General features: G+C 42.5%; 1 protein-coding gene across 1 annotated transcript in view; it reads right to left on the reverse strand.

The window, feature by feature from the left end:
* LOC131799375 (protocadherin-like protein) overlaps positions 1 to 13,853 on the reverse strand; it is a 31,065-nt gene that overhangs the window by 9,492 nt on the left and 7,720 nt on the right. The window contains exons 4-11 of the mRNA XM_059117101.2: positions 11,117 to 11,997; positions 9,576 to 10,660; positions 7,479 to 8,998; positions 6,454 to 7,017; positions 5,141 to 5,442; positions 2,529 to 4,898; positions 1,483 to 1,810; positions 89 to 1,288 (exon numbers count right to left, since the gene is read on the reverse strand). Of these exons, the coding sequence (XP_058973084.2) occupies positions 89 to 1,288; positions 1,483 to 1,810; positions 2,529 to 4,898; positions 5,141 to 5,442; positions 6,454 to 7,017; positions 7,479 to 8,998; positions 9,576 to 10,660; positions 11,117 to 11,997 (8,250 nt within the window). The remainder of the gene's footprint in view (positions 1 to 88; positions 1,289 to 1,482; positions 1,811 to 2,528; positions 4,899 to 5,140; positions 5,443 to 6,453; positions 7,018 to 7,478; positions 8,999 to 9,575; positions 10,661 to 11,116; positions 11,998 to 13,853) is intronic.

Consider the following 13,853-nt stretch of genomic DNA (forward strand, 5'->3'; position numbering starts at 1 on the left):
ATCAAAACGATAGAAATTTCCCAATTGATAACAAAAATATTTTATGTTCCCTCCCTGAAAAGGCGAATTTCTAGCATGGAATACTAACCTTGAGGAGTGTCCAAGCACGTGCCTCCATTTAAACACCACTCCGATTCACACCTCGTTGTTTCTTTTTGCTTCCCCATACAATCATCACAGCGTGGTTCTAGGATCGCCACAATGGACGCAAAAGACGTTGTTTTCACAGAAATCACTTCCACTTCTCCATTGGCGAGCAATACATTTGTACAGCCACCAGATTCACAGGGCTCATGCAGACATTCATCTACACCCACAGCCAAAACTTTCACGTCAAACACAGCCGTTGCTTTGACCAAGCTGGGTCGGTTGTTCTTCAGGATAGCGATCATTTTCTCAGGGGCATAGTAAGGACTTCCATGCGCTGCAAACCTGACGTCGATGGCTCGTGGTGCCCTTGGTGCATCCTGGACGCTAAATAAATCCACGTTGTCTTCGTCCGTTTGAAGAATGCTTCCCACTGACTCCTTAAATCTCGCTAGAACTGAACTGACAAACGTTTTACGCGAAACACCCCCCAGTCTTATCGCCATACTGTTGTGGACAGCTTCAGCTGAAACTTGCTTGACTTTGATGAACACGGAACAGATCACTGATTTGAATGAGCTGTTAGTATCAGAAACTATGGCAGACAAAAAGTGATTTCCTTCAGGAGGATTCGGCTGGCTTATTATCATTCCTGTCGTTGGCTGGATAGTGAAATATCGGGAGCTGTTGGATATTAACTTATAATGTCGGTCATCATCAATGTCTTTGTCCACTACGTACATTTTTCCGATCTTCCCCCCTGGAAACTTGCCCTGATACGAATTTAGCTCGAGATTTAATATTCCTACCGAGTGTTGATGGTCATTGACATCTAAAATGTGCACAAAGAGTGAGGTCTTCGAATCTTTCTTAGGCTTGCCACTGTCCGTCGCAGCTACAACCAGCCTGTAAGATTCGCGCTCTTCCCGGTCAAACCTTTTTCGTGTAAATATCTCTCCTGTTCTGTTATTCAGCTCAAAGAGGCCTTCTTCGTTGCCATTGACGATCTCGAAGAAGAACGGAGCTCCGTTAGGAGGATCAAGATCTGGATCATCAACGCTGATTTTTCCTAAGTACTGAGGAGGTTCAGTGTTTTCTTTGATACTGAAGTGAATTTCTGATGGGTGGAAAGTTGGACCATTGTCATTCACGTCATTCAAGGTGATTTTAACTGAGGCGTGACCATATAAGGGAGGCGTTGCTGAAAAATTTAAAGACCGACAGTAAATATAGAAGGTTACAATCCATCGAATATTATCGCCTGCGCACGATTGGTTTAAAAACGTCACGTGACCGAATGTCTGGTGATATTTTTCAAGTGATAAATCTAACGAACTAATGGCTCCATGTTAGCAAAGTAAAAGCTCTGTTGTCCAACATTTATTTTTTACTTACCAGTATTCGTAGCTTTAACAGTGAGCAAGTAAACTGCTCGTTTCTCCCTATCCAGCCTGCGGTGAACATAGAGGTTTCCCCGTTCCGGGTCAATACGAAACTGTCCGTCGGGATCGCCCTCAAAAATTGAAAACTTGAAATCTCGGTTGCTGCCCGAGTCCGAGTCCGTGGCGGTAACTTTCATGAGAAAATACTCAGGGGTGACATCCTCATTGACTTTTTGCGCGTATGATACGGGGTTAAAGACTGGGGGATTGTCATTGTAATCTTGAACGGTGATCATTACATCCGCTTTGTCGGTAAAGAATGGAGAACTAGAATCACTCACCTAAACAAAAAGAGGGAGAAGGAAAGTAACAGAAGTCAAAACTATGATGAGTATATAACTAACTAACACGCTGATATTACGCACACATTTTGATTGGTGCTTACTTGAGCACAGACTAATGAGATGAAATTACAATTACAATTTTTAATGAGGTAAATTTCATTAGACCAGCAGTTGAAAATACTAGGTGGACTAAAATTTAGGCAATCGCAGAAATAAAGCCTTGTAAAAATTCAGGATTCGAGAAGATTCGAACAAACACTAGTTGTTGCTTTAGATTGCTTGGAGTCACCATTAACAACAACTTGCTTCTCTATGCTGTAAGTCAAATAGTATCTATGTTTCTGTACTTCGTGTTGCCGCAGAGGCTGTCAAAACATGGTAAGAACATCAGTGACACACTCAGCTGTATCTCGTTCGCCACTTTTTTTTACCCTATCTGTGATCTATTCCTGCACAGATGCTTGGCAACATGGAATCTGTTTGCTGATTAGTATTATGAGGCGACGTTTAGTTACGTGGATAACCTAGGCGTCAAAACTTCACGCAATACGCCCAGTCTGGAGTTCATACACACCTTGAAAGGAATTTTCTTTGGAATAAGGCCCACATAAGTGGATCAGACCATTGGCTCGATTTCCTACTGCTAACGACAATCAGTAAAAAAAAAAAAATGCTCTTTCCCCAAAATATGCCGGGAGTCCGCATTCTCACTTACCTTGACTTTTAGAGTGTACTGCTTCTGTGTCTCATAATCTAAGCTTCTAGCTACCTGAAGGACTCCAGTATCTTCCACAATGCGAAACATTCTACTACCATCCTCTTCCAAATCAGCAGCCCCTGCTATTATACTGTAGCGTAACCTAGAATTACTACCGATGTCTTCGTCCGTGGCCTTGAGTTTCATCACAGACGAATCAATAGATGCGTTCTCGAAAATACTAGCGACAAACGTCTGCTCAGTAAACCGAGGCGGATGATCGTTGTCATCCGCCACCCTGATCATGACTTCCACTTGACCCCATAGCGCCGGTCGACCTCGGTCTGTAGCATTAACAACCAGTTGGTACTCGTCGTCAGTTTCTCGGTCTAGTCTCCTTCGCGTCGTGATTAATCCCGAGTCGCGATCGATTTTGAACAGTCCACCTGCATCATCGATTAACTCGTAAGATATAACAGCGTTTCCGTTTTCATTTGGATCATCTTCGTCGACTGCCGACAAGACCATGACACGAGCGCCTGGCAACTGGTTCTCTTTCACAGTGCCCTCATATACATCATCCGGGAAATGCGGCCTTTTGTCATTTACGTCCCGGATCCAAACCACCACATCGCAGGAGCCGGTCCTCCGAGAGCCTGGTTCTGCATTAGGATTGTCAGTGGCAAACGCAAGGAAGTCGTAGCGCCCTTTAGCTTCTCGGTCTAGAGGTTTGATAGTCGTTACGATACCCGTATTCGGGTCGATATCAAAAGCGTCCTTACCCTGACCGCTGATCGAAAACAAGAACGCTCCGCCCAGTCCGAGATCCTTATCAGACGCCGACAGCGTCGTGACGTAACTCCCGGCAGGCTGGTTTTCGTAAACTTTAGCTACATACGTGGTGTTGGTGAACACGGGGGTGTTATCATTGGCATCTTTGACGTGTATGTTGACCACAGCCGTACCAGAGTTTTTCCCGTCAAGTGCTTTAATCTTCAACTGGTAATAATCTTGTGTCTCGCGATCTAACGAACTCGCCACCACAATTTGTCCAAGATCCTTGTTAATCGCAAACGCCGCTCGGGTATTTCCTGTCGTGATGAAATAGTTCACCACAGCATTGTTTCCAATATCGTCATCCACTGCAGATACTTCAAGAATGTTTGTTCCCCTGGAAGCATCTTCGTGAACACTCGCATTGTACACAGTCTGCTCAAACACAGGAGGGTTATCGTTCTGATCGCTGATTATGACATCCACAATACAACTTGACGATTTGGGAGGATCTCCATGGTCACGTGCTTCTACTATCAAGGTGTAGCGTCCAGTCTCCTCACGGTCAAATATCTTTTTGGTGGTAATGAGCCCCCTCTTAGAGTTTAGCTCAAATGACTTATAGCTTTCTTTGAAAGTGTAAGAAACCATTCCATTTTCACCCTTATCCGGGTCATCGGCTTTCACTTCGATGACAGAGCTACCGATCCGTGAATTCTCAGCAACTTGTCCTTCATATTTTGACACCGGAAACTGAGGGGGTGAATCATTGACGTCTTCCACGAGAATTTCAAGCCGAGCGAACGACATAAGCGGTGGATCTTGATTATCTTGAGCAAGAATGTGTATTGTGTAATTTGACGCTAATTCGTAATCAAGGGTGCGCTGAGTCGTTATTATTCCTTGAACCGGGTCGATATTAACCGGCTGTGGATAATTCACAATACTGTAATAAATCTGATTTGGGCTTGTGGCCAACACGCGCTCAACTCTATACCCTTGCCGCACATCCTCGCGAACACGCGCGATGTACACATCTTTTGTGAACTTTGGCGGGTCCTTCCCAGCTTTGTAAACACTGATTTCTACATCTGCTTTAGAAGACCGCCGCGGGTTTCCATTATCTTGGGCAATCACTTTGAAGTTGTACTTTGTCGAGGTCAATGGACCTTTAGTGGTTATAATTCCCGTGCTGTTGGATATCAGAAACTGCTTGTTTGGTTTTTCAAGAGAGTACGTTATAAGCGAATTACTACCGGCGTCCTTATCGGTAGCGGTTACATGAAGTACTATATGCCCTTTTTCAAGGTCCTCCTTTACATTGGTTATGAATGTTTTGCTACTAAAAACTGGATCGTTGTCATTGACGTCGTCGATTCTAATTTCCAGTTGACAGAATCCCATCAGCCTCTCTCCTTCTTCTTGGCCAGGTCCTCCGTCCTTTCCCGTGATCCTTATCTGGTAGGATCGCTTCTCTTCACGGTCAAAGGTCACGGCAGTTGTTACCAGACCGGAAGCACTATTTATTTTAAAGTAGCGTATCCCGGTAGAAGGCCGCTCAATGTGATAACTAACTTCTCCGTTCTGACCCATGTCTCTATCTTCAGCACTGACCTAAAATTCACCAGAAATAAACAAGCAATAATGAAAATACTATTAAAAATACATTAAAACCATTGCAAACCAGACAGGTTTTCCTATCCTCCTCCTATCTAGGTGTTTTTCATCTTATTAATGTTCCCAGGGTTATCCACCGAAAAAACAAAATCAGTGTTGTAAGGGACTCTTGTATAATATATATTTTAGAAGTGGGGGGAGGGGGTAGGGCTGAAATTACGAGTCAATACTTATCAAACCTGAATAACTGAGGATCCAGGACGAACGTTTTCTGAGATAACCGGTTTGTACTTGTCGCAGTCTTTGAACACTGGTTTGTGATTATTGATATCCTGAATAGCCACTATCAACACGGCTTGGCTTGTGTGAAGGCCATCTGAGGCACTTATGTTCAGCTCGTAGTACGGACCTACAAGGCTTGGTGCCCTGTGTGAAACCAATCGCACGACACCCGTCCGGTTGTCTATCACAAAATTGCTGTTATCATCACCTGAGATAATACTGTAGGAGACTGGATCGAGATCAAGGTCACTTGCTTGAACTAGAAAGAAAAGTGAACGAGACTGTAATTGCTTTGTTACTAAACTACTCTGGTCCTCCCTGACAAACTCACCCATTCCCTATTTTGGAAGCAAAAATGGCATTTAGGCGTAAATAGAGATTATTCCATGGACAGTGCGCAAGCATGATTTTTATTCATGATTTTTTAAATTTTGTCATTTGTTTACAAACTAATTCGCTTACAAAGAGACTTTACTTTTAAAGAGACATAAAGATAATTAGTGATTTTAAAATTCAATCTATAGATGGCTTTGCGAATTTGCAGAATCTTAAAATTACGAGGTATGAAAACTTGCAAGGTAAATGGGACAACGTCGGTTTTAAAAATAACCAATGCGAAAACCTCATTAAAAAAATGTAACGTAAATCAAAATATGGTATTCTTTACAAAATAGTTTGTATAAAATACTTCTCGCAGTCACTTCCATCGAAAATGGGTTCTGACAGTGAGTACAAACTCGCTCAGCAATTTATTGTGTTGAGCAGGAGGTATTTCTTCAACGTTTCTGAGATCTAGCTTTCTTTGAAGAGAGGTCTTTAGCAGGCTCACGTCTCTGTCGGTCTTTGATCACGTGTTTTTTTTCCTTGCTCATATGAAATCATTCATAGTTCCTTTATGGAAAGCAAATCTTAGCACTTCTTCTTCCATTTTGTTTAAACAGAAAGTCGTGCGCTAGTAGCCCTTCTCTGGGAAGTACTATTGTTCGTGTCTCTGATTGGACGAACGATGTATTTTCACATTCGTACGCTTTTCTGATCGGGTTGGTTGTGTATTCCGTAGGAATTTTAAGCGGGCTTTTTTTCATGTGGAAATCTCAGTATGTATAAAATAAACTCATATTCATCATCTTTAGAGACAAACCAGACGTTCATTATTTGGAATAACACGGCACCACCCAAAGTTGCTTTTACAAAAATTAAAAACTCTGCACATAGCTAAATTTTGACAATTATATCAACCGTTATTTCAATGTTTGACAGAGCGACTCACCAGTCGTCACCAGTTCACCCGGGCCAGCATCCTCATTCACGTGTGAATTATAAACCGTCTGTGAGAACCGCGGTGGATTGTCGTTTACATTTTGTAACGTCACTTCCACTCGCGCCGTCCCGTGAAGCACCTGTTTCCCGCCATCTTGCGCCATTACATCAAAGGTGTGTGAGCGCGCGGTCTCATAATCCAGCGGTTTTGTTGTGGTGATCTCCCCAGTGTAAGGATTTACAGAAAAGTATCTACTATTCATGTAATATCTAAACTGTCCGTTCACCCCTGAATCGCTGTCACGGGCTGAAACAACCAACACCATTGTCCCCACAGGAGCACTTTCTGGTAAAATGTACCTGTAGCGTTGTTGAGAGAATTCAGGAGCATTGTCATTCATATCTTTGAGGAGGACTTGGACGTTGACTTCGGAGGACTGGCGCTGAGTAACACCAACCTCGACCGCTCTTATCCTGATGTAGTAAACATTGGAGTCACGTTCATAGTCCAGAGGATTGGGGAGAGCTAGACGCCCTGTGTTGCTGTCCAGGATAAATTTTTTATGAACGTTTCCTAAAAGAACACAAAATACAACCTCAAATTATACCCAGAATTACAGTAGACACATTTAAAGAACAGACCGATTTTTGAACATCCACCATGTTCTTGCCTTAGGGAATGCGCACTTTTTGCAGATGATTTCTTATTGGTTTTTGTGTTACAGTGTGAGCATGCCAGTTTACCGTTTACAGTACTGAATCGAAAGTATTTTACAAGCGAAGGCAGATGACATTACATCAGTTTGGAGTTATTTTGATACTCTCTTGGCTTTCACTTCTAGGATGCGTAGGGTTATCTTCCACACTGGGAACTTAAAATTTCCTGTTAACTATTCCAGACAATTTGCTTGAAGAAAATCACTCTTACATGACATTTCTTCATTCTCATCACCTATCTGCATAACAGTGTCCCAAAATTGCAAAAATACTTTACTTAACTATCAGCATTTGGGATCGAAGATTCATTATTCTCACCGTGCACTACAGTGTATGAAAGAGACGCTCCAGAGTAGCTGTGCGCCTTAATGCGGCCGATAGTGAATCCTTTCCGCGTGTTCTCCTTGACTCTAAACACGTACTCTTCCCGACTGAAGGTGGGCAAGTATTCTCCAACTTGCACATGCAGTATGGCCTGAGTGTGACGAGAAGGCGTGTCACTGTCACTCACCATCACAGTGATGTTGTAAAAGTCGGCCATTAACACCTGTTGAGTGACTGTCTTCACTCTCCCACTCTCGGCCTCCACCTCAAACACAGCGTTTTCGCCACTACTGCTGACCAGCGAGTAACGCAAATGGCCTCTAGAATCTCGATCTGAAGCTGTAAGCGTGTACAACACCGTACCCTGGACAGGATTTCTATTGATCTTAGCGATGTATATCCCGTCCTCCTTCTCCATAGTAAAGCTGGGGGAGTTATCATTTACGTCTTCAATTTCAACCACTAAGTCTATATTGCTGTATTCTTTGCCATTTTTGGAGTCTTGCACTTGCAGTATTAAGCTGTAATTCTGTGTAGTCTCATAATCTAGAGGACGGGAGGTTCGCACCTCCCCACTTTCACTGTCTATACGAAAAGGTGCTCCGACAGGGTAAATGATCGAAAAGCTCGGATTTACAATTTTTGCTGAATCTATTATTTTAATGAGCACGACGTCTTGCTTAACGTCTTCAGGGACAAGCACCTGCAGCTCTCTCTGTTGAGTATGATACCTCAAGAAAACAAGTCTCACCGACGTAAAAGTACTCCTAGAAGGAATCCCATTATCCAAAGCTTCAATTTTGAAAACGAACGGTGACTGAAGTTCTTGTAGTGCTCTCCTGGTCCTTAAGCTTCCTTCAGAGTCGACAGTAAAATACAAAGCCGCTTTCTCGTTGTGTATCTTGTAGCTAATGACGTCACTAACATCTCGGTCGCGTGCCTTAAGCCACATCACGTGACTGTTGACGATGGCGTCAGCTAACACCTGTCCTTCAATAATACCGCTATGTATATCCACGAAGTAAGGTTCATTATCATTGACGTTAATCACGTGTACAACAACTTTGACGTAATTCATTCGATTGCTACTGTCTATTGCCATAACAACAAGCTGGTAACGCGTAAATTTTTCGTAATCAAGGGATCTAGTTGTAGTTAGCAATCCCGTTTCTACATTCAGATGAAAATGTTTTCTAGAGTTTCCATTCAATATTTTATACGAAATAACAGGATCGACACTTGCTGCTTGCACACGAATGACCTTAGTTCCCGCTTTCTTGTTTTCTGCTACACGCGCGTCATAAGCTGAAGCCAGAAATCTTGGAGGGCCCTCAATGGCGTGAATCGTAACAATTACGTCGGCAGTAGCGTTTCTGGTAGGCTGACCCTGATCGCGTGCCATTACTGTAAAATTGATTGCCTTCAGCGACGTAAAAAGACGGGCCACAGTGACAGTTCCATCAATTGGGTCGACAGCGATGAACTGCTCAGAGTTACCGGCAATTACTGAGTAACTGTAAGCAAAAAGAATTAGACATTGTTTGAATCTATTTCACCCAGGTAGTCACAGTCTGTGGATGGGTGTTGATATAGGAAGTAAAACTAAATTGTAGAATGTGAATGAAATGACACTGGTTTGAGAGCCACCTCTAAAATGATAGAGTGAAAAAACGATAAATGGAGAGGGAAAAAGAGAAGTATAAAGTAAGGTGTAAAAAAAAAAGAGATGAAGGAAAGAAAAAAAGACACAAGTGAGGGAGAAATAAAGGTGTGAGTTACTAATGCTATGAGTCCCCGCGAAAGTGAACATGAGTTTTATAAGTATAACCGATGCAGAGGGTGCATTTATTTTAAAGGGGCAAGTTTCTTAAGAAACTGTGGTGGTGCGTCGGTGGGAGAGTATAGGAGGGTAATTTAGTGTTATCAACCGAGTTGAAAACGTAAATTAGCCACCGTAAAGAGTTTAAAGACTGACGTTTCGAGCGTTAGCCCTTCGTCAATTTCTCTGACGAAGGGCTAACGCTCGAAACGTCAGCCTTTAAACTCTCACGGTGGACAATTTACGTTTTCAACTCAGTTGATTTAGCTCACCTCAAAAGCCTATTCTCTCCCCAATCCATGTCTGACGCTATCACTGAAAAAATCCTGGACCCAACCTTGGCATCAACAGGTACCGAAGCCCTAAACAAGTCTGTGGCAAACACTGGACTATTATCATTCTCATCTTTAACAATTACAGTAAGGCGTGCCAGACTACTCAGCGAAGGTTTCCCAGCATCCTCTGCTTCCACCATGATCACATGCTGCTCCATAAACTCTCTGTCTAGCACCCCAGTTGTTTTCAAGTGACCGGATGTTGGATCGATTTCAAATTTTCCAATGGAACGAGTATCCTCTACTCCAACTATTGAATACTTTATCTCGCTGTTGGAGCCTTCATCGCGATCTTTTGCATACACTTTAGCGACTGTGTGGAAGGCAGGTGAATTTTCGGACACGTAGAACTTGTATGTGTTTGCGCTAAACGTAGGAACGTTGTCGTTCACATCTTCCACCGTAAACAAGACGGACGGTGCGATATGAGTCGTTATGCCATCATCCACCTTGATTTTAAGGTGAAAGGATTTCTTCTGTTCATGGTCCAGCGGTTTATTGACTCGTATATGACCAGTCGTGTCTACACACCATTGGTTATCTTGGTTACCGTCTGTTACCCAGTACTTTAAGGTGAAACGACTCTCTGCGAGGGAACGCAACTGCACTAGGGACTTACCAACGTCTATGTCTTCTTGCACGTATTCGGCCAACTCCGAATTGGGGAACCTTGGGGGAGGGGCGGCCTTGTTTATCATGACCACCACATTGGCTGTAGCACTTCGGTATGGATGTGTTGAGTCGGTTGCCGTGACAACGAAAGATCGTGAGGTTCCTTGAGAATGATATAATTCAAGCTTGGTCGATAGAGTTCCAAGGTATGAGTGAATTTTAAAGTTAGCATCTTCCAGTCTATAGGTGATAAGGGAATTATTGCCTGTGTCTCTGTCATATGCTTTCAAAACGGCAATGAGAGTTCCTGGGGGTTGAAATTCATCCACAGTTATCACAAACGGATCCACTGGAAGAGCAAACCGTGGGGACTTGTCGTTCACGTCTGTGACATTTACAAAAACTTTAACCTGTAAAGATAATGGAGAAAATTTTATTGCGCACACAACAGCGCGCGCTAGATTCAAATAAAGGAAAAAGTTACGGGTATGTGATGTCGGGGCAATCCCTAATCCTCAGGTTGATTACCAATTTGAAGTCGACGATGATAAATCAAACGCCTCTTTTCGGACGGAGAATATTTCCCCGGTTGTGTGATGTGAGAAGCTGGTTAGGGGTTGTCCTAAAAAGGACTAATGTCTATAGTAGTGCCTGACGTTTCAACAACCTGAACACAAGGTATCATCAGAGTCTGGTAAGGAACTATTGGTCGGTCAAATATTGTAAGTATAGCACGTTAAAAATTTCTTGGTCTGTTTGGGCGTTACGTTATTGGCTGTAGGACTCCAGTCTCGTTACGTTATTGGCTGTAGGACTCCAGTCTTGTCGTCAGTTCACAAGGAAGCATTTTCACTGTCTACACTTACCTCGGTTGGCAATGAAGGTGATAGTCCATTATGCACAGCGCGTACAACCAACATGTAGTGATTAATTCTTTCGTAATCCAACTGTTTTTTGAGGGTAAGAACGCCACTCCGAGTTCCCACACTGAACTGATTTAGTGGATCACCCCCTACAATGAAGTACTTGACAGACCCACCAAAACCCAGACTCTTCTGTGCACGCACCGTCAGCAGCGCGGCACCTGTTTTGAAAGTCTCAGGGATTACTTTGCGATACTCAGACCTCAGAAATTTTGGAGGGATGTTAGACAGGGGGTGAACGGTCACAGAAACACTCACAGCAGTCTGTCTGTTAGGCGTTCCCTGGTCGGTTGCTCTGACTGAAAATTCATATTTCTTGCGGGTGACAAATCCCAACCCTTGCTTAAGGGTGATGATACCTTTGATTGGATGAATACTGAAGACGTCATTGGTAAGTATGTATCGTATATCAGCGTTTTTACCCTCATCCAGGTCGCGCGCTTTGACCGTCAGTACAGTTGCACCCATGTTGGCGTCGTTAGGTAAAGCAACCCAATAAGACGCCTGCAAAAACTCCGGGTCGTGGTTGTTCGTGTCTTGTACGCGAATGGTGACATTAGCCGTGACTGACTTCCTTTGCGCGCTCTCAGCACTGTCAGTGGCGCGGACCGAGAAGGAATACTTATTCGCACGGTACCAATCCAAGTAACCAGTTAGAACCAGAGCACAGCCTTCAGGCGTTCTTCTCACTTGAAAAGTGTCCATGGTCTCCAAGTCCATGTTTTCCATGCTGCAAGTGAATTTTCCATTCTTGTCTCGGTCCTGATCAGAAGTGGTTAGCACAGCCACAGTATCTTCGACATCGGTGTTTTCTAATATGGTCACTGGAAAAGAAAGCGAGAATATACAACAATGAGTATAAAGGTAACTTTGAAAACAAAATAACCAATGCTGGTGGATAATTGAAAGAGCTTCTCAAATACAACTTCGTAGAGATTTTTAACACCAAAGAAACACTGAGTGTTCTTAGCATTTTTGATTTTTGGCATCGACAAAACTCTATTAAACTGGGATTACATGTTTCCTTAACACCGATTTCATTTCATTTATCATTCATCAAAACCGTCATAAACTAATTTCGTTCTTTGAAAATTAAAAGCTCAAACAACTATTAGTAAAGCGATAAACTTGATTATCACTGGCAACATAAAATCTGTCAATCACGTTCACCGAAATTTGATACTTCAACGCACAGTTTATCCTACTGTGAGAAAAGCTGAAATAGAACATTCAGAGTGATCGACAAGCCTGTATTCATCTAATTAGATATATGGACTTTCACCTTCTATCTTTTTCTGCAATTTCAATCCTCCACCAGCAGATAACACACTGTACAGTTCAAATTGAGTAACTTTCAAATGAGTGTCGAAAGTAATCAGGGATTATTTTTCTTTTTTGCTTCACTTCGCAATGTGATTGGTCCAGAAAACTCGCGCCTTTCTCTCGACCAATCAGGTGCAAAACTAAAACCAATCACGACTTGGTCGCCCGCGTTTTCCCGCGCTTTGGGCAGTTTGCTTGTTTTTACTTGGATTTCTAATTGGTTCTTTAAGGAGTTTTTTCTTTCTTCTGATTGGCGCTCGTGATTACTTTGAATTTGGATTTACGACACTCATTCGAAAAGCACTTTTTTTTACAAATCATACCATTTCTTCGGTTGTAAATTATAATTCAGTAATGTACCGTTGCCTGTTTTTACCTGTCTTGCAATCCATACACTTTAGTGCCTTTTTAATGTTTAATAAATTGTTACTGCAGTTGTTGTGAAAGCCATTCGAGTACCGTACGGTCACTAAAACCTTGTTACACTACAAAAAACACATGTCCGTACTTTTCAGCCGTAAAATTTCTCAGTTTACGTCAGGGTATCACATTCAGGGCGACTTAGGGGAAGAGTAGGGGATACAAGTAAAAAACGCGGGAAAATAACGCACTTGGCGCCAACTGGAACCACGTGACATACAACTGTTCTTTATTAGTCGAAAAGGGAGCATATGATTAGTTAGTTCATGATAGTCACGTCTTTGTTGCTTCTGAAGAGCTTAACTTCAAAAAGATATAAAAGAAATTTCAAGATTCCCCAATAAACACGGAGTCATCACACCAGCAACCAGACTTCCACAAGAAAACAAGAGTGTGTTACACAAATACAGGAGTCCTTGACAAAGATTCAAAACGCCATGAAATGTCCACACACCACATTGCCAATGAGAATTTCATTGAGACTTCACACAAAATGTTTGTAGTCTCTCTCCAGAGGACAAGAAAGTCACATGACTCGCACCCAGTGCACTCGCACCCAGTGCACTTAGAGTTGTGCTTATTTCTACCACCGTTTCTAACTGAATCCCAATCCTAGCTGCAACCTAAAGAAAAATTGTCAGACTTCAAAACAAATACACCACTGAGTGCATTTACGACCAAGTTCTTAAAAATAACTCTCAATTTTAAAAATCGCAGGTAAACCAGACTTGCTAAAAGATCCCTTTCAAGACTGTTATGTTCTGAGGGCTGAAGTTCCAGTACCTCCGCTCCAAAACCAACCACTTACAATTGATCAGAATCAAATTTTTTTTTTTGGATCAAATCTTGTCTTACAGTCTTTTGGAATTAGTCAAAGTCACCAAAAACCAAGTCATTAGTCAAAGAGGTTGACATAGTACTGTAAGGTAAGTGTTAC

Source organism: Pocillopora verrucosa, chromosome 3 (genome assembly GCF_036669915.1).
Source record: "Pocillopora verrucosa isolate sample1 chromosome 3, ASM3666991v2, whole genome shotgun sequence".
Classification (NCBI taxonomy): Eukaryota; Metazoa; Cnidaria; class Anthozoa; order Scleractinia; family Pocilloporidae; genus Pocillopora; species Pocillopora verrucosa.